This window comes from Thunnus albacares, chromosome 13, assembly GCF_914725855.1.
Source record: "Thunnus albacares chromosome 13, fThuAlb1.1, whole genome shotgun sequence".
NCBI classification, from domain to species: domain Eukaryota; kingdom Metazoa; phylum Chordata; class Actinopteri; order Scombriformes; family Scombridae; genus Thunnus; species Thunnus albacares.
Window position 1 is genome coordinate 20,029,542 of NC_058118.1, and position 20,287 is coordinate 20,049,828.

General features: G+C 37.8%; 2 protein-coding genes and 2 long non-coding RNA genes across 8 annotated transcripts in view; 2 read left to right on the forward strand and 2 right to left on the reverse strand.

Moving 5' to 3' along the window:
• The window catches only part of stk32a (serine/threonine kinase 32A), a 78,052-nt gene extending 66,056 nt beyond the window's left edge, over positions 1-11,996 (forward strand). For 2 of the 3 annotated variants that reach the window (XM_044369958.1, XM_044369959.1), the window contains 2 exons: positions 6,517-6,581; positions 9,328-11,996. In XM_044369958.1, coding sequence (XP_044225893.1) covers positions 6,517-6,581; positions 9,328-9,445 — 183 coding nt within the window. In that variant the 3' untranslated portion in view covers positions 9,446-11,996. Of the gene's footprint in view, positions 1-4,305; positions 4,690-6,516; positions 6,582-9,327 lie in introns of those variants that run through there. The other variant, XM_044369960.1, reaches the window with a different exon arrangement.
• Positions 1-13,919, reverse strand: part of LOC122995035 — a 62,618-nt gene extending 48,699 nt beyond the window's left edge. The window contains exons 1-2 of the long non-coding RNA XR_006406706.1: positions 13,882-13,919; positions 13,130-13,229 (exon numbers count right to left, since the gene is read on the reverse strand). This is a non-coding gene — a long non-coding RNA (uncharacterized LOC122995035). The remainder of the gene's footprint in view (positions 1-13,129; positions 13,230-13,881) is intronic.
• A 2,093-nt stretch (positions 13,920-16,012) lies between these two features.
• Positions 16,013-20,287, reverse strand: part of dpysl3 (dihydropyrimidinase like 3) — a 41,534-nt gene continuing 37,259 nt past the window's right edge. For all 3 annotated transcript variants that reach the window (XM_044370183.1, XM_044370185.1, XM_044370186.1), the window contains one exon: positions 16,013-17,863. In XM_044370183.1, the coding sequence (XP_044226118.1) occupies positions 17,769-17,863 (95 nt within the window). In that variant the 3' untranslated portion in view covers positions 16,013-17,768. The remainder of the gene's footprint in view (positions 17,864-20,287) is intronic.
• Positions 17,819-20,127, forward strand: LOC122995164. Its single transcript, XR_006406743.1, has 2 exons — positions 17,819-18,028; positions 18,073-20,127. It is a non-coding gene; the product is annotated as an uncharacterized LOC122995164 (long non-coding RNA).

Consider the following 20,287-nt stretch of genomic DNA (forward strand, 5'->3'; position numbering starts at 1 on the left):
AAATTGACATATTTGCTTGACAGGTATTTTACATGAACAGGAAGAAGGCCACTCCAAAGCTTTCTAAAAATATCTTCAACATTTGACTATTAGTATCATGTATTAAAAGAAAAACTGAGGTTGTTGTGAATTCTTGGATGATTTAGTCTCCCTCAGTATGTGAGAGTTTTTATGCATATCAGTGAGGTTTATTAGTGGTAAATAGTAACAGTGGTTAAGATTTGCTGAACTTTCTTGAGGAGATCAAAAGCAGAACATTATAGGAAGAAATTTAAAGCCTTGTTTAAGTCCCTTTCTAAAGCATTAACATTTTAGCGCAATACAGTAACATCAGCAAGCAGAGTCTGGGGCATTTGTCATCCTCTTTTAAACAACTTATCAAATACCTCAGTGGCACTGTAAAGGTGTTTTTCATTTATTAGTTTGTTCAAAAAATAATCCAGCTCTCGATAAAGAATAGTCTTTTTTTGCCTGGTCAACCTGGAGAGAGACATTCAAAATCAGAATCAGAATCATCTTTATTGGCCAAGTATGTTAACGCATACAAGGAGTTTGACTCCAGTTTAGTGGCTCTTTATGTATTGACACACACAACACAACAATCTTCAGAAAGATATACAAGGAATGTCTATAAACAGGTGAAACGGTTTCTGTGAACTATAAACATGATACAAATAGTGCAAAGAAGTGAAGAGTGCAAGGAGTGCTGAGATAAATAAGTGACATGTTACTATATAGTAGGTGGTTATGTAGAGTAATATACAATAATGAATGCCCAACTTCAGATCTCCCCAACTTATTTGGAGATGATCTATTAGTCTTGCACAAACTTGCCTTTGTCTGTAGCTTGTTCAGCATGCTGATCATGTGCTGGCATATTTGCATTAGTTCCTGGCTTGTTATTGAACTGACTTCAATATCCTTCCTTCCTTCTATTGATGGTGCTGCTTCTGGGTTTATCTCTGAGCTTTTTGTCCTTTTTGTACTCTGCTGTTTTGTAAAGATTTTTTTTTTTTACATACTGGTTTGTATGTTTAAATGACTCTGGCCAAGGTGTAGGTGAAACCTTGGAAGTGTATCCAATATTTTCAAAAGTGAATGGCATCCAGCTAATCACCTTAATACCACTCCTTCACTCCTCGCAGCCAAAGAAGTCTTTGGGTCCAAAAATGCTTTTAAGAGGAATTATCAAATTGTCAAAGTCAAATATACACTGTAAAGAACAATATTAAAACTTTTCACCTTTATTTCAAAATGATTAGTTTGCTGTGTTATCTATTATTCATTTCAAGTAGTCATATTTTGCAGCATGTGCTGATCTGTCTGTCTGCAAAGGAGAATGCTTGCTTAACTGTCTATAAATATCAGTTTGTATTAGTGCAATGCTTTACCATATCCATTTACAAAGGCCCTGTGGGGCCACTTGTCATGAATGCATATGAGAGAGAGACTAAGAAAGAAAGTGAGTGTTTGGCGTGTGTATGAGAAGGAGAGAGGGAGTTTGTGCAGAGTTTCTGAAGCACAGCAGATCAATATTGAATTAAGACAGTTAGCTGCCCTAATGCCTGTTCCAGACAGCTTCCTTTTCATTACTTGACTGCTCTGAATTCTATTTGCATATTCCTCCTCTACTCATCTTTCCCTGCTCTCCTTTCCAACCTTCTTTGCCATCCCTTGTCCTCAGACCCCTACCACAATGCTGTCTACATGTCACCCTCACTCTCCGATACAGTATAAGTCCCCTTCCTCATTCATTTTTCTAACTCCTCTTTTATCTCTCTGCCTCTCCCTCCCTGTCGCTGCCACGCTCATAATGTAGCACAAAATTAGCTCAATTAAATTACTGATAATATACAGCAGAAATCTGGACGCATGCTGTGAGAACAAAATAAATTGGCACACTCTCGTCACACACACACCCACATCTCTCTCTAATCAGAGATTTCATTCAAGATTATTATTAACTGAATATGTATATACACCGTCTTACAAAATTTACACCGGGGTCCATTCAAAATAAAAACAGTACAGTGCAAGAAAGTGCAGAAGGGTTACTGTGCATATGTGTGTACGTGTGCATGTACATGGGTGTCTGGATGGAATTCAGAATACATTATAGCCATTTTAAGGACACATCTGTAATCATTGTAATGCCAGAGTGAAGATGATGTGGATGATGGAGTGTTTTAATCACAGAATTTGTGCTATTTGAATTAAGTTAGCAGCAAACTTTTCATTGGTATACAGAATTTAATTTAAAACCAGTTTAGAATAGTAAAATTAAGTAGTACAACAACAGTAAACTGTATTACAATTATCATTTCCAATTAGCATGAGCTTTTTCAACTCTTATCATTTGCAGCACAAGCAAAACTTGCTTAGACAAGGTTTTTGCTAGAATGTTGCTAAATGTTTGGTAGGGTGTCGTCTGCTCAGGGGTTGCTTCATAGCTGCTAGAGTGTTGCTCAACACTTTCTCAGTGTTTGGAAAGGTTGCTATAGTGTCACCTTAGGTTGTTGCTATGGTGCATTTCGGTAGGGTGTGGTTAGATGGTTGCTAGACTTTCATTGTTACTGTGTTTCCACGTGGTACATAGGTTGCAGCCAGGGTGTTCCACATAATAGCTAAAATGGGGTTGCTTAGGGGCATTATCATGCTGAATGTTTTATGTGGTTGCCAGGATATTGCTAGGTGATTTCTAGGGTGTTTGGGTGTCTGTTCTGCATGAGTGCTGCAGAGTGCTGCATGATTGTTATGATGAACTGTGTGTGTTGTAGATTTGCACAGTGGAGAGAGAGATATAGAGAGAAACTGGGTTTAAATGTTTTGGTTCCATGGAAAGAGACACAAAGAGTTTGAATATTTTCTCTCACACCATCCAGTGGCAAAATGCATTAGAGGAGTAATTATGGTTATATCAAGCCTCTCTGTTTTATTGCACCTGCAAGTAAGTGACGTTAAGTAGTCCACAGAGGATGTGATAAAAAAAAATATATATATATATATAAATGTTATGTTTGTTTTTGTTTTTCCAAACTGAAAAGAGGAAAACTCAATAAAATAAATAAAAAGAGTAGTAACATTCAAAGTGAGGGGAAATATTAAAAGACTGAATTAAGTTTGTAGCTCAGCATTATTCCCATTTTTTTCCCATCATTCTCTTCAAGAAAAAATTAAATTTGATGAAAATGCATGCTTGCTGCTAATAGAAGTAATGGAAAATCAGCATTAGCGATAAAGTAGTCAGTGGAAAGAGACACAGAGCTGCATGTATATCTGGGGATACAGCTACAGTAGTAATTAAAAGTGCAGTTATATCTTGTCTTCAGTTTAGTTCTGAATGCAGGAATATCATCAGAATCAGTTTGTAGTTCAAAAACTAGAACTTGTTTCATAGATTTTTAAATGGAACAACAGCAGGCTCAGCTGAAAATGTTGGAATAAAATATGTGTCTGTACTGTTCAAATTATGGTCTGAGCATTTTCCTCCTAAATGATTCATTATTCTCAATGAGAAAGATACGAAAAAAGTTGCACTTTTCACATATTTTTGTGAAAAATATATTCCAGTTTGCTCTTCTAAAGTCCATAGCACAGGTTTGATGTCATATACAGTATGTGTGTGGTGGTAATTGGGATTAATTTCAGTTACTGGGGTATTATTTATTCTATCATACATCATTTTAATGTCATGTAATTACTATTTCAATCACTGTATACATCAACAGTCACATTACAAACAAAAGCTGGCCCCATCTTCAGACGGAAACACAGTAAGCCCAGACAAGGACGTTGAGAAATGTCCCTGTTGGGCTCTTGTCCAGCAGAGCACTCCCTGTCGATATGTTTCATTAAATGGAAAGTTTAATCTTGCAGTTGGAACAATTAGCCTCTGAACTGTCTTTTTAAAGACATCAAGTAAAGAGAGAGTGGGAGAGACGGAGAGAGAGAAACAACTGCTGAACTGTCTACAGTTAAAGCATTATTGTTGTCCATCTTTGGCAAGGCCAGAGGCTTCTTTTGGCATCATACATGGATGCAGTTTCCAGCAAGCTTCCTTTCCAACCTTCAGTTCCTATCTCAATCATCCATACATCCCTTACTAAGATCCTAAGGGGGGGGAATCGACAAGCTCCACCTAAAATCACCCGTTCACAAACATGATGTAACGGACTAGTTTGTGTTTTTAGACAAAGATGATTAGAAATCCTTCAGCAAAATCTACAGTTTATTTCCCGTTATTTTTCTAGACACTTGATTCATACTGTAAATTAATAGAAACCAACAGTAATTGCTTTCTTCCAGAGCAAGACAGAGATGGAGAGAAATTAATTACAGACTCCAGATCCTCCATTACAAAGACAGAGAGCAGCAAGGAGATGCACAACGCATAAATTCAGTGACTACAGATGCCAAAGCCTGGAGAAAGCCAAATTGTGATTACATAAACCTAATTAAGAATCTGGCATGACTGAACAACTTTGCTAAGGTAGCAGAGATAAGAGCAAAGTGACAATTTGACAGATCTACAGATTTTAGATTAGACCATATTTACACTTAGCCACTTAATGTGTCTTGGGCAGTTAGCAGAGCAATCAGGTATAAAAAAAGGCAAATGTAAATACAACCAAGAAGATTTAGAGACAGATTGAAATTGAATTGCTTGAACCAACGTGGTGAGGTGGTCCACAGGTGTTTTGAGATGCATTTTAGGCAAGTTTATGTGTCTTGGAGAGACATATGCATAAGCTTTACTCCCCCCAAGAGGAAGTACATCAGTTGAACTGTGGAATTAACCTCAAGACAGAATCCGTCCCATCAGGCAGCTGAAGTAACACTGAAATCAGCCACATTTCCCTGTTTCATTAAAGCGTCAGTGAAACCACTGTAGGCGTGAGTGGAAAGCCCATGAGGGTGATAAAAGCTGTGTCTCACGCGTATTAAATCCATGCCAGTCATCCATAGTTCTTAGCAACCTAGCTAAACTGTTATTGTTTTTGGCAGTTACCAAACAGTTTCAGGTGCACCCTCTGGTGGGGTCTAACTTGAGTTGCATGTACCTTGCAGTAACCAAGACAGATGCCATCAGATTTGTGAACTGGCCAATGACGCATATTTGTGGCTAAGTGTAAATGAAAGTGTATTAAAAGGTTCCCTGTGGAGTACCCGGACCGCAAAAGGGAGAGGCTCCATTGCAAGCATTTCAGCAGTGAGGTTTGTATTTACAGTCCCTTCTTCCTGCAACTGATGACCAATGCCAGTGCTGTAGATAACAAAGTCTTGTTCTGGTTCTTTGAATCAAGATTAAAAAGAGTGACAAGAGCAAACAGAGACATGCTTTGTAAAGGAGGTGGCTGTTTCATTTCTTGACCACAGCTGTATTTTGCTACTGTGTTTCTGAGTTCCTGTTCCTTGTGTTGTATGTCAAATAAGTGTTATTTGCTACAATAATGTAACATAATTAATGGATGTTTATTTGAAAAAAACTAGGTAACTGATTACTTGAATTGCAAAACTAACTAGTAACGCATTTCGTTACTCGTTACTCATTACAACAAAAAAGTAATCTGGGTACTCAAACACTGCCCTAATTTGGTTGATGGCTTTTGTTCTGCAAGTGGCTGCTCTCCCACTGTGACAGCACCTGTTCAGGGTCTATCTGCTGGTCTGTGTGACTAACAGGTCTGGGCTGGGAGCAGTAAAGAGGCTTCCTGGACCCTCAGTTTGGAGCTTTGAGGGCAAATATGACTGGAGGGGTGTGAGGGGAAGTAGTACATGCTTGTGTGTGTTTGTCATCATGAGTCATCCTTTTTTCTGTTGAGATTGTGGACTGCGTGCCCTTGCATGCCCTGACATTAAAAGGTTAAGGAAAATCATCTAAGGTGAGGACTTTGTGGAGGTCCCAAGGGGCCAGCTTGGACTGAATTCTTTAATTGGGGGTTAATTTTGACATTTGGATTTATGATTCTCATATGTTACACAATCTGCACAAGCAAATGAACACACACATCTCAAGTTTTTACATCTTCTCTATCTTGTGTTCTTGGGTCTCTATCTGCTAGTTTGTGTCTCGCACACACACACACACACGCACACACACAGAGAAAAACACACACAGAGTACAGTGTCATGATGATGATTTATCTCTATGATCTCTCTCCTGACTGCCTCCTTGGGAGAGTGAGAAAGCACCTGTCTACTTGTCTTGGCACTACAGGAGTGTGAGGACAGCCTGGCATGACAGAGCCGGATGTTCTCACATGATTAAGTGGGCCAAATATGTATGAGTACATGGAGCAGTTGGAGGCATCAGAGCATAAGTGTCCTCTAAAGTTAGGTGAATTTCCTCTACTGGCATCTTACTAAAGGAGAAGAAACTGATAACAGTAAAGCTGTCTACTGTGTGTGGAACAATTTGTGAGGTTGTATGTGCAAAATATACCAAATGATTTGCCCTGGTTTTGTTGTTGCTTTGATTGAGTTGCTGATGTTGTTCTGTGTTTGTCTCTCCTCCAGAATGGTCAGTTGCAGCAGCGTTTGGATAACGTCCAGAGAGACTTCATTGTCTTCAACAGAGAAAAGTAAGAAACCTCCAATACCTGTCCTACACATTCTCCTCTACTAGGGGTGTAACGGATCGTAGTTGATCCATGATCCGTACGGATCGCCCCCCACGATTCAGCGCGCATGTGAACTGTGGATTAATTGCAAAATTTAATGTCTCATTTAAGACAAAGTAAACAAACTGTTGTAAGTACAAGTCATGGACAGACAATGCGTTGCTAACAGGGATTTTGAAGAGAAACGACCAATCCAGCATCTAACAGGTCCGAAGTGACATCTGCAGGTATATTTACAAGCTGTTTAATGTGCTGCAGCTGATCATGCCCTATATTGCAATTTAATTTAACAATTGAGCATTGAGTATTTTATATTTAAGATATATATTTTAAGATTTTATTTAAACATTGGACATCTTGAATGTTGTTTTCATTTAAGACCATGGGCAAAAGTTCCTTGCTGTGTTTTACAGAATATATAGAAAACAAAGTTTTATTTGTCTCCCCCTTATTATTAATTTTTTTGCTGATCCAAAAAACGATCCGGTCCGTGACTCAAATCCATAATGCAATCCGAATTGCGAGTTTTGTGATCCGTTGCACCCCTATCCACTACAAATACAGTGCATCTTGTTGTGGAGTAATTGGCATGGTAGAAACACCATAGCTGTCAGCATTGTGAAACTAATAATGTTTGAGAAATAACACCTCTTTTTCAAAACTAATAAGTCACCAAAGATAATAAGATATTTAAAGTTGTTTTCAGTAAAACAAATAATGTCTGATACTGTAGTATACACAGTTTCAATGAATGCTCTGTTACAGTAGGTTGACTGTATGTATGGTTAACTCTGTAGTTTGATGACTGGAGCCAGACAAGTGAAAAAAAAACTGTTTTCCTTGCTGGCTGGTGAAAGCATGTAGGATGGTGTGAAGGGACAGTAATGTGGCTATTTGTGGCAGAAGATCTGGTCCAAATATGTGGGTGTGTGATTAAGGCAGAAACACTTAAACTGGCAAGGAAAGTCCCCCCCATTTTGACTATATATATATGAAAATTAGATGTTTCTGGAAGTAAATGCTAAACTGACTAATTTAAAGGCAAGTCAAGAAAAAATATTCACCACTGATTTGCATAAGTCAGTGTTTAAACAGGTGCCATGTTGATTCATGCAAGGGAGAGCCAAGACTGGCAGAACTAAATAATGAGACAGAATACAATTTTATAAGAACAGAAAATGCTGCTAAGATGCTACCACAATGAGGTCAGTTGTAGTCTCTCGTAATCTGTCTAAATCATTCATCAATCTTTGCCTTCCCCGGAGAATTCACAAAGAGAAACCAAACAGACATTACTTATAAAACGCTTTGAGGAAGCTTAAGATTTTGAGGAAACAAGTTTGAGATGGGACCTCTTCTTCTAAAAGGCTACAGAGATGATAAATGTCTTAAAGATCAGACTTTCTGGAGCTTTGGAAATTTAAAAGTACAGTACTGAGCATAGTTGCCTTCTAGGGGTGTGTATCTCTCCTCCTCTGATTTGAAATGTATCTAGATACATCGTCCACCATCCAATACAAACACGATACAGATAAATTCCAATGATACAATGCCATACAAATATGATACGATTTGATTCAGCTGTGATTAGGAATTTATATTTTTACTTTTTGAATAATAAGTGTGATTAAAATAAACATTACAAATAAACACATAATTACTTCTTTATCTCTTATGTCAAACACTAAATCATATACACTCCAGAAAAGTATGTCCTCTGCCACATGAACAGTAGTAAACATGGGAAGAGATACACTGGATAACTTTGTAGCCAAGGCATTTTTTTTACTAAAATGCTGCTGACTGTATTGTTTACCTCAGCCTCTGTGTCATGGGCTGAATATCTGACTCTTGTATCGGTTTTCTGATACTTATCGGTTCATCTTTACACCCCTATCGCCTTCAGAAGAATCAATACAATTGAAATCAGAACTTTTAATATACAATGTGATTTAAAAACCTTTTGAGTGAAAAAGGTATGATGATCAACACACTAAAGAATAGGTCACAGAGATAAGAAAGCCTAACCTAACTAGCTAGCTAAACTAACAAACCAATGAACAGGAAACCCAAAGTAGAAAAATGTTAACAACTTATCAAAATCATCAGTGCAAAGCAGTACATGTTTTAAGATGTAATACATCATCTTCAAAGAGTTAAATGCCATCTTATAGAGGCTTTAAATGTAAAATATCAGTAAAAACTGTTAAATTTGGCTATCACATGGATGTGGTAAAAGGTAAATGATAAAATAGCTGCTAACTTTAACCACTACAAGGTTATGGTAAAGGTTAAATGCTTAAAAAAAATCAGGTTAAAAATCATTAGACAAATCAATGTAATGTACAAATGATAAAGTAACATTAGCTACACCGTCACAAGATTAAGTTGAATAATAAATTATGAGTAACATTAGCTGCTAACTTTGGCCACCACAGGGTGATCATTAACATAAAATGATAAAATATCAGTAGAAGTTGGCGTTACAAGACTAAGGCAAAGACAAAATGATAAAAGCCATCATTTTGGACATCATATGTCTAGAGACTATGCAAGTAGTCAAATAAATGGGAAAATACAAATGTATACAGTCTGAATTTTTCTTTGATTTTTACTTCTCTTCTGTTTCTTATAGAGCAGTTCTGTTATGTTTCTTTACGTACTGGCATCTATTCTGTATTAATAATAGATGTTCTTTACTCAACAGGTCAAAGAAAGCAGAGGTGGATTCAGAGTCCTCTGAGCTGTCCATGAGTGAGAAGAATAAAGCAATAGAGGATGGACAGAATAACAATGTTGAGCCAGCCTCCTACTTATCAGGATAGATCTTATGACTCCCCACTTCCTCCCTTATCACTTGCACCCGCCCACAGCTTGTAGATCAGCAACTTACACCCAGACACCTATCGTTCTGTCAGCACAAGCACTCATATCCTCGATGTTCCTGCACCACTACATTGCCTATAAAAACACAGACTCAGCACTGTATGCACATGTGCATCACTGTTCAATCACAAAGACCACATTATCAAGAGACTGAGTGAAATGAACTTCTCAAGCAGCAACCAATGCCAGAGCAGGCTTTTCGCTTTCCTGTCACCCAGAAGAATGACTCTTAGTAGAGTGTAACTCATATCATGCTCCCTAACATCACTCAGGTGCTCTCATATCTGCTCAACCTCTCCTCTGGGCAGTGTGCTGAAGTGAAAAGGGAGTCACTCCCCTGACAATGCCACATCTGCTCGGCTGTTACAGGAAATGAAGCCTGATGTGGTGAAATACTGCTGCTGCTGCTGCTGTCTTGGCCGGGACTCTCCGATTTGTAATCTCTGTGAGCCATTAACTGGTTACATACAATTATTTAAAAACAACAATGCTTGGTATAGAGAGTTGGGTTGGCAGCTTATATTGAAAACCAAACACTTAGGTGGATGGCTTTGCCCAATGTGATGCTTACAACTGGATGGATTGACTTGACTTGAGATTTGAGCATGACAATAAGAGTATAAAACATTCACATGAAGAGGTTAATAAGGGAAAATGAGGCCTTTGTTTTTAAGACAGCAACCACAGATTCCTCTACTAAGATAGAATATTAATAGCTGAACCATAAGCTTGAGTGTGAATGGCTCACTTTATCATAGCAGCAGATACATGGTTGTAGTGGTCATTATGCTTAGCTTTACTAGTCAAGCTGACAAAGATGGTAGGATTACATCATTTGGTTCAACGTCCCAGCTCCATCAGCTGCAGAAACAGGCAAAACATGCTGAAAGTTTTCTTCTACTGTGTATGCTTTAAGTTACTGTTGTGGCAATACAGTAGTTTGAAATATAATAAGAAAAAATAGCTTAAAATTCTTAAAATTCTCAAAACTCTTGATCTCAGAAAAGACAGTTTATATGGACTTGCTCAGTTAGTTAACTGACCAACTCCATCTGCTGATGAAAGCCATGAGATGTGGCTCAAAGCTTCAGAAATTATTGGACCTTGAAAGTAACCTTTGCCTCAATCTATACATGACCAGTTGGGACTTAAAATAAAGGTTTATAGCTATGAGAAAGTCAGATGGTAGATGTTATATGTTCTGCACTGAACCTTGCTTTGCACATGCTTCTTCATCAACTGTAGCATTTATTCACAGAGAGACAAAAAAATTCTAAAGCTGTGAGTGAATACTTTACTCCCATAGGAGGGATGGTTTTATAGACAAGGATTAAGCTTAGTCCTAGATAAGATTCATTTTCAGTATCTGTCTGCATTGAAATTTGTTTTTTGTCAAATTATTGTCCTTCCTCTTTTGTGTTGGATACAACCAATTACATATGTAACACCAGATAAGTCTGTAAATTTGTATTTTCAATTAATTGCTCCAAAACAAGAAGGAACACATTTGCAATCTGCCTCTGCAACAACATTCTTGTGCAGATTGTATTAAACAGTACTCTAAAATTCAGCACCAGCTGGATAACAGTGGAAAAAAACCTTCCTTATATTGATTTTCACTTTCCTTCTGGTACAAATTTGTTATCAAGTAAACAATAAAGAAAACCAGACAAACCCTCATTCATACTGTAAGACTTGACAAAAAACATGTTTCAGAAACTATACCTGCCTCTGAAGTTTGCAGAGGGATGCCTTATACCATAGAGATGGCACACAGATGGTTCCCTATTATATATGTGGGTAGTAAAAACCTGAGCTTTTTCACCATCAGTAAGTAAATGTGATTTCTACCTAGTCATTCTATTGACCTTGATCTTATCTTCCTGCAATACAACTCAATCCTTTCAAGTCTATGATACTTGTAAGTATATTTAAAACATATTTCACTCTATTAAATTCATTACTGTTGGCACTTTTCTATTGAAAATTGGTACAATGTTTTGACTTATCTTTGTGTTGTTGTTGTTATTGATGTAATTTTACAGATCCAAAGGTGGTTTCCTGTATAAGTTGTAAGATAATGTGGGATAGTTAAACAGATGGACTGATCCTGCGTATACCTGGAGTATATAATATTTGTGAATGATTATCTTTATGTCTTAAAATATAATAGGAATACCAGATGGGTGAGGTTTACTGTATCAGGTTGGTATTCATCTGATGTGGTAGTCTCAACTCCTCCAAAAAGTGAAGGTATAAAATAATCATTGACAAATAGTATTTGAAAAGTAATATAGTTTTCAGCAAACGTCTGTCTAAAAAAATATATATTTAGTCTGGGAACAGACTTGTTCCACACCTGTGAATTTTCATCCCTATTAAGGTTTTGTTGTCCTTCAGTTGTCACTGTGTGTTTATTGTATTCAACTGTGATGGAGTTGCAAACTATAAAGGTGTGCCTTAAATAATGACTTTCTTTTTCTGAACCAATCTGACTATGTCTTGTCCTTCATTTCATTTTTAATGTTTTCTCTGAATTAATGTACTTTATTAAATAATATTATAAGATTATAAGTAAAATGGGACAACGAATGGTACCAGTAATAGCTTTTTTTTTATATAAAAATCAAGAATAGTGAAAGGAACTAAAAAGGAGGAAGTGTGTTTATCATGCTAAAAAATTGGAACTGCATCTTTTCCCTTTACTAAACTTGGACATACAGTATCTACTGTATCTAAGGAGCAGCTGATTGCTCTCCACTACTCTAAATACAATGCTGCCCCCCAGTGTTAAAAGACTAGTAGTACAGTCAGTGACCTGCAGAGGGATGGAGACATTTGGTACAGTATGAATACCTACAGGTGAACATGCAAAAATATCAGTCAATATGAGTCAATTTAAATATGAGTCAAACAAAAGGAGAAGTGAAAACAAAAACAATTCCTCAACTTCAGGGGCCATGTTTTTTTGTTTTTTTTAAGTGTTTGTACCCCTAAATAAAATGGAATTGCAAGGAGCAGACCAACTAAACAGTCCAAACAACCATACACAATCAGTACATTGGGTGTTGCTGACATGGTGAAAGTTACATAAACTTATATCTTCACATGCCTGTGTTTTACTCTCTTTTGCGTAGCCCTAATAATGCATCATAAGCACCTGAAATGCATCTATGTTTTTTGTATTCTCTGTCTCGCAAACACAGCTTTCAGATTTGAGCCTGTTGAATCACCACAGATTTAAAAAAGCAAACTTCTGTTTATACCAGAAATGTCACTTTTACTGTTAACTTACTTGCTCACTGTGCACACACAGAAAGATTTGAGCTAAACCACCACACCACTGTTAGTGTTGGGGCTGCTGACTCATCTCTCTGTCCAGGCCTACACTGAACTTTACAATCATCATCTCTGCCGCCTGACATTACTGTGATGTCATGAGACATTTACTCACCATTAAACAATACACATGGGACCTTGCAACAGTTTTACTGCTGGACCTCACAATGAGTGTGAGTGTGTGTAACCCCAACCAGTAAGGCACAAGAGAAATATGATCAGAGTTAGCGATATAGCAGCAGCGCTAATGATTTTCCATAGGACTAAGGAAAGGTCAGACTTACCTTGGAGTTTTGATGTTCACCTAAAGTGCAATAAGAGTCTGCTACAGGCACTGCTTCATCTAATATGTTCTCTTCTTATTTCTTCTCTTACCATTCCTCCCTGCAATATTGACAAAAGGTTTTCAACTTCACACATTTTTGCAGCAACCTCACTGCAACTCAATCCTACACACTGCACCCTGAAAGGTTGGCAAACATTAGCAAAATAGCTAGCTTTTTTTCAGGATTGTCGTCACAATCCTGGAGGGTTAAATGAAACCCCCATGACAGGTCTTTGGCATTAATAAAGTTGCTTACTGAATGAATGTTGGAACTTTGAAGTTATGTATGTGTGGAGTAAACATGGGTGTAACCATAGACTTAAAAAAAAATATGGACATAGTCACCCTGACATCACCCATTGGTTTGCGCATAGATGGGTTTGTGGACAGCCTCAAGTTCAGCAAGTTGACCATCGCCATCTTGAATTTGACCGTTGCCGTCTTTGACTTTTGGAGCCATTTTGACTTTTGACTCCTTGGTGAGAGGGTGGAGTTGACCCTTGCGCCAAAGAGTATAGAACCACTATCATCAGTAGTCAAGTAGTTGTCATCACCAAGCAGCAGCATTTGTCTAAGTTCTTTGCTGGCGCTAGCTGTTAGCTTGGTTAGCACGGTGCATTTAGTCTGTGGTTCACTGTGATAATGCTCATGCTAATGCTAATTGTCGCTTGTGAAAACAGGCCTAAAACCATTTAAACAAAATGTACTTACCACAAAAACTGAACAGCCGACTCCTCAGAGAGTCTTCTACTGCAACCAAACGCTGAACAAGACTTTTTAGGCGACCAAAATGTTACAGTTAACTTTTATAAACTGAAAACATGCTGTGAAATGGTGGCCGTTACGCATACGCCTGTACTCTGTGAATCTGGGGTTCAGCCAAGGTTACGTTACGTCATCGACGTTGTTGCCGTGGGAGCGATTTGTCAATCACTTACACCATCATTTACAAAATTAACATTATGCTGTATTGAAGAAGACTTGAAACTAGCGATTGAGACCATAAACTCAGTAAAACATTTACTGAGGTAATAAATCAAATGAGAAGTAGGGTCATTTTCTCATAGACTTCCATACAATCGCACTTCTTTTTGCAACCAGTGGGGTCGCCCCCTGCTGGCCATTAGAAATAAAGCAGGTTTAAGGCACTTCCGCATTGGCTTCATTTTTCAGACCCGGAACTTATAATACATCCATAGGAGCTTCCCGCTTGGTATAAATGCTTACTCTCATCAGTGGTGGAAAGTAACTAAGTACTATACTAAGTACTGTACTTAAGTACAATTTTGAGGTACTTGTACTTGTTTACATTTTATGCCACTTTGTACTTCCACTACACTACGCTTCAGAGGGAAATATTGTACTCTCTACTCCACTACATTTATTTGACAGCTCTAGTTACTTTTCAAGTGAAGATTTGGCACAATGGATGATATTACAAGCTTTTAAAATACAACACATTGTTAAGGATGAAACCAGTGGTTTCCAACCATTTTGGCTTTTGACATCTTACAGAAAGCAATGTGCAGTCGGGGTCACATTTAGATGTCTGAGTTGTTAACAGCTCCACCAAATAGTGATTTTTCGCTCTAAACTTCTCACATGGTTTATATGTTCATATGATTGAATATTTCACCTAATATCAAAGATTACAGAAAGAGTCCAAAAATTGAAAACAGATTTGTGTATCAGAACTTTGTTTTTCTTCTTTCCTCTCCCATTAATCAGTTTTATCAGGTGATCCTTTGGATGGGGCCCGACCCCTAGGTTTGGGAACCACTGGACTAAACTAGTTAACTGTATATAAAGCAGATCAAACTAGCTCCACCTCCAGCAGCTACAACAGTAACATGCTGCTTACACACTGATGCTTCGGTATCAATGATGTAATAATCTCATATACAGTATAACAATATATCAGTTATTGCAGAATGAGCATTTTACTTTAATAGTTTGAGTAAATTTTGCTGCTAATACTTATGTGCTTTTATTTAAGTAGGATTTTTCATGCAGGACTTTTACTTGTCATGGAGTATTTTGCTGTATTGGTACTTTTACATAAGTAAAGGATCAACGTACTTCTTCCACCAACTCTGATGCACTACTCCGCTGCCTCTGGTGGCCGCAAAATATATTGCATCAAAATAGTTCCATAGACTGTTTCCACTGTTGACTTGAGTTGTTGATCGAGTTGTGGGAAAGTATGTTCATTTATCTTGATTTTTTTTTCTTTTTAGATTTGGTACAGTTCTAACATCTGATATGTCTGGCGGACTTATCACCATTGGTAATCTCTGCAGAGGTTAGTTTGTCAGAGGTGCTGGACTGATGCTTCACTTTGATGTCAACAATCCACCCTCATCCAGCGTTGCTCATCACTTAGACCTCTAAAGTCTGTTAGAGTGTTTCACACAGTCAGCCACAGCCATATGACTCACTGTCTAGAGAAACAAGCTGTTTGTATAATATATAAACAGAGAGACAGGCCACCCAATAAAGTGGAAACTAGGTGTTTTAAACACGTACATCCATAAAACATGTTGACACAGAGATGTAGTGCTGCAATGTTTCAAGTAGTTCTGGTTTGCTAAAGTAATGAGGTTTTATTCAACTTGTAGGAGAGATGTGATGACATGTAAACTTCATCTGCCAGAATGGTGTCAAGAAAACATGGTGTGTGTTATGCAAAGTTAATTCCTAAGAAGCCATTTATCATGCTTATTGTCATATCAGAAAAAACATTTGTATCCTACTCTTAGACTCTAAAAACAAATGATAAATAATCTTTGGTGCATATGTCTTGTTAAGCTGAATAACAATATAAAAAAGAACTCTCAGTCAGTCAGTTGCAACTCATGTTTATTCAGGAAACAAATCATACCTCCACAACACACCTTATTTTTGACCTGCCATCTCTGGGTTTTGATACAACAGTAAAAAAGAAACAACATAAAAACAATAACAAAGGTCGTCAAACTAACATAAATACAACAAACCACCACTTGTGCCTGCCTCAGAGTCTGCCAGACCACTGCCAAAAAAAAAAAAAAAACACCACCTCCTTCCTTCTCCCTCCCCCACAGTGGAACAGCGACAAAATAAAATCTTCCCTTACTGCACCGCAATCCTCTGCCTTATCAGAAAATAGCAGAGACATAAAAAGAGCTCTAAAGCCCCCCGACACAATCAGAGTATTTAAGATAAACTGTGTTGGACCCACAGTTTGTCAGGCTGATGTTGAATTAGTCAAGAATTGGTCAGGATTTAATTAGAGGGCCGTTGGGATGGAGAGGTAATGGTCTTTCTTTTACCTTTAAATGAGAGCCCAGTTTGTCAGGAATGAAAAAGTAAAGCCAGAGTTGAAGTGCTATTATCTGAAAGCAGGTTTTTGTCACTTAATCATTTTATTGCATCTGTTTTTCTGTTTTTGTTTTTTTTCTGTAATCGCCCTCAATTGCAAAGCTCAATACAAGTTATGGTGAAGCTACGAGGGACAGTTGAGTTTATTCATACTTCTTGTGAACAGGTTTTTTATCTTTTTTTGCTCTGTTCTCCTTCTCAAGATGATGACAGGAATAGGCAATATGCTAGAAGCAAATGCAAAGGACGGTTTCTTACAATGTTCTCTTTTTATACAGCCATGATGAAGTGCAGGAAATAAACAGACATTAACCTTTTGGGGATAAAGAATAGTAAAACCCTTTCTTATATTTATTTTTTTCCACTCCATTGCCTTCACAAAATCGTTTCTTTAGCAAATGTGTCAATCTTCCTTTTTTAACATTAATAGTCACGCAATCAATACATCATGGGGATGGTATTCATCAAGTACCTCAGAAGAGGAGGGCAAAAGGATCATGAATCACGTCACCAATGTCAATGTGGCCCATGCAGCTCCACGTCCAACAGCACTCCTGCTCTCAGATTTGATGAATACCTTTTACTTGGTCCAATAAACCCAAACAGGCTGCAACAACATCATTCACAAAGCTACATTACATCTACTGTATATACAATGCCACCTAGAGCTAATCAATGGTACTGCATGATATTACATGGCTAATGTGGGATCTAGTGTTATGTTTTGCGGACTATGGAGCGAGCAGGCTACTGAAAAGAGGGTGACATTGAAAGCCAAACAGGATGAAAGAACCATAGCATCATTCTGAGAAAAGCGGTATCCATTTTCCTTTGAGAACACAGTTTGTGTTTCTTTCTTGGTTGAATGTGAAGGTTTACATATATAGTTTCCCATTACCAGAGCACAAAGTGAACATGTTTTCACTGTATTTGTAGTGGATTCTTTACTGAGAAGAAGTGAGGCTACAACTGGTCATGTGTATTGTGATTTGGTGCTAAGTTTATCCATTCGTGTCCAAATTCCCAAGGAAAAGGGATGCTGTTCTCGTCTGAGCAACGTAGCATTGTGACAGGTAAGGCATGAGGATTCAGTGTTTTGCTCTTTTATTTTTTTTTTAACTAATCATGGTCCTCTGCATCTCCTCCTCCCTCCCTCCCTCTTTCCCTCCCGCCCCGTTCCCCCCTCCCTACACACTCTCACTCCTGCACTCTGTTGTCATTTTCTGTCCTCCTGCCATTTAACTGAGGGAAGTGATGTTGGAACGACCACCAGGGGGCACTACAATACGCCGGCCAGCAGGCCTGATGGGGATGTCATCTGGGGTGGGGGGACCTAAAGGGAGAGAGATGGAGATAAAGATAAGGATTACATAGAAAAAAACAAGATAACACAAGGCAGTACGGAGGACACGTGAGGGAAAGAAAAAGAACACCAAAATCAAAATAAAGGGCAAAGAAAAATATAAAGACATGCATTTTAAAGACTGTTGTCATGCTGGTCTGAGGAGAAATAAACACTGAGAAATGTCAAAACTGTAACAGGATGATTTGAAATTCAAGTAAATGTTAGAAACTGGAATAATTTTTCTTTGCACTACATTTCCATATAAACTATTTTGTCAAAACACCAGTCTTTGATTATGTATTGACATCCCTACCCACATGCTAATTAGCTAGTGGTGCAATGCAGAACACTCACGTGTGAGCCCTAAACAAATGTTTTCAAATATTATATTACAGAAAACATATACAGTAGTAGAGTAAATGTTACATTTTACATGAACTCAGCTGAATTTCTAATGAAACAAGATTGTGGTATACTGTCACTTCCTGGAACAAAGGAGGGACATTTGCTATGGAACGTCAGCACAAAACAGATTTTGTAAAGCCTATATAAGACCTATTGGATTAAACAGATACAGATGATGAGATTTACTTTCTCTGCTCTTCTCTCTATACTTCAAATCCAAAATCTAAAGCTTCTTTTGTCAGTCCTTTAAGACTTACTCTACACAGAACAGCTTTTATGCTGTCATAGCACACAAATAATTGTTGTCATACAGTAACATTATTACTTTCCAGGCACTAGAGGTTTTGCAAGACATATTATTATTGTCTATGATATATGGTATGTGTCACTGAGATGACAGGGGAATGCAAATTTCAGCGGACCATGTGCTGTATGAGCACTAACAAAAGAGGCTACAGTTTGACATAACGCGCAGTGTTTCCAAAAGATGAGCCAGGGTTTCTGCTGCAACAAATTATCGGCAAGTATATATAGACTAAATGGAAAGTAGAATGATGTCAGACTATGATACACTGCATCTAAGCAAACAATTTTTCCCATCTCCCTCCAGACAAATAAATCAACTCTGCAGGTGGTGGACCTGGAAAAACTTAAATAGACATGAGACTGACTCACCCTGAGAGTACACACACATATGCACACATACAAGAATACACACCATCTTAAACACACATAACCATTACAAAGCCTGGGAAACCAGGAGCAGCCAAACTCTCTTCTAAATGCATGTACTCAAATGTGGAAATTCTTTCCAGCGGAGGTCACCTTCTTTTTTCATCAATGAGGTATCACACATCAGCTATGCTTGTAAAGGCAGGTTGCTTAATACTGCCAAAGGCTAACCACCATTCTGTAGACTTTTTTTTTTCAAAATCACATATCAACCATTAAAAATAGTACATGTAGTCACAAGGATCATGTTGAGTACAGCTGTGCTCTGTCCAGATTGAAAGGCGTTGCTCTCTTGGATTTAAGGTTACATATGGACACATTTAGTCTGTCAGGGAGGACAGAGTGACTAGCTAATAGCTATACGGTTGCTCTGTTTGATTATAAAACAGTGGAAACGCTGACTCTCTGGTTTGTGATTTCATTGTTTGGTAGCCTGAAAAAGACAATTTCTTGTGTTTGTTTTTTCTAAATCAAAGTTAATCCATTGCTGACATTACAAATAGGCACAATCAGACTGTCACTCAGCAGCTCTGCATAATAGAACAGATGTCTAATGTGAAGACATCGTGTTATAATCTCTCACATTAGATAGGCTTTTTTTTAACAGACCATGTCCAGATGCCTGGACTGAAATCTTGTACACTGTATGTTTCAGGCCTTGAGCCAACACTCATCCAGCATGACTTACAATAAGTGTAACTGTGGAGAAAACTTCATTCCCTACTGTAGCTTAATGTTACAGGGAGGTTGTAGTTGTAGCGCAATGTCCTAAAAAGCCCTCCAAAATATTTTATTTGAGAGGTGTGGAATACTGTAAGAGAGCTTATCATTCAGCAGGAGAGAGGGATTCAAGATGCATTTTTTACAGATGAATCACAATGTGAGAATGACCCATCTGAGTTCGTTAGAAAAAGTATGATAAAATTTATGAGCAAGAATGCAGGATAATATAAACCATCATTTGCTTAGTGCAACATGTATAATAGAGAAACAGACTTAAATACTAAGCTCCAAACTTGAATGCTAAAATATAGTTTACATCAGAGATGAGTGTGGGGCAAAAGTACAGTTCATGAGGTTTCATTTTGAGGTAATGCTGACGTCATGTCAAACCACACTGAGGCAAAAACAACAAACAGCCATCTCTAACTGTGTAGATACATTTAACTTGATGTTGTCTGCATTGTGGCTCAAACTCAAAGGAGCTATGCGGCTAAGTTAGCGACATGCATAAACACCCAAATTGTCATATAAACACTGTATAGACCCATGATG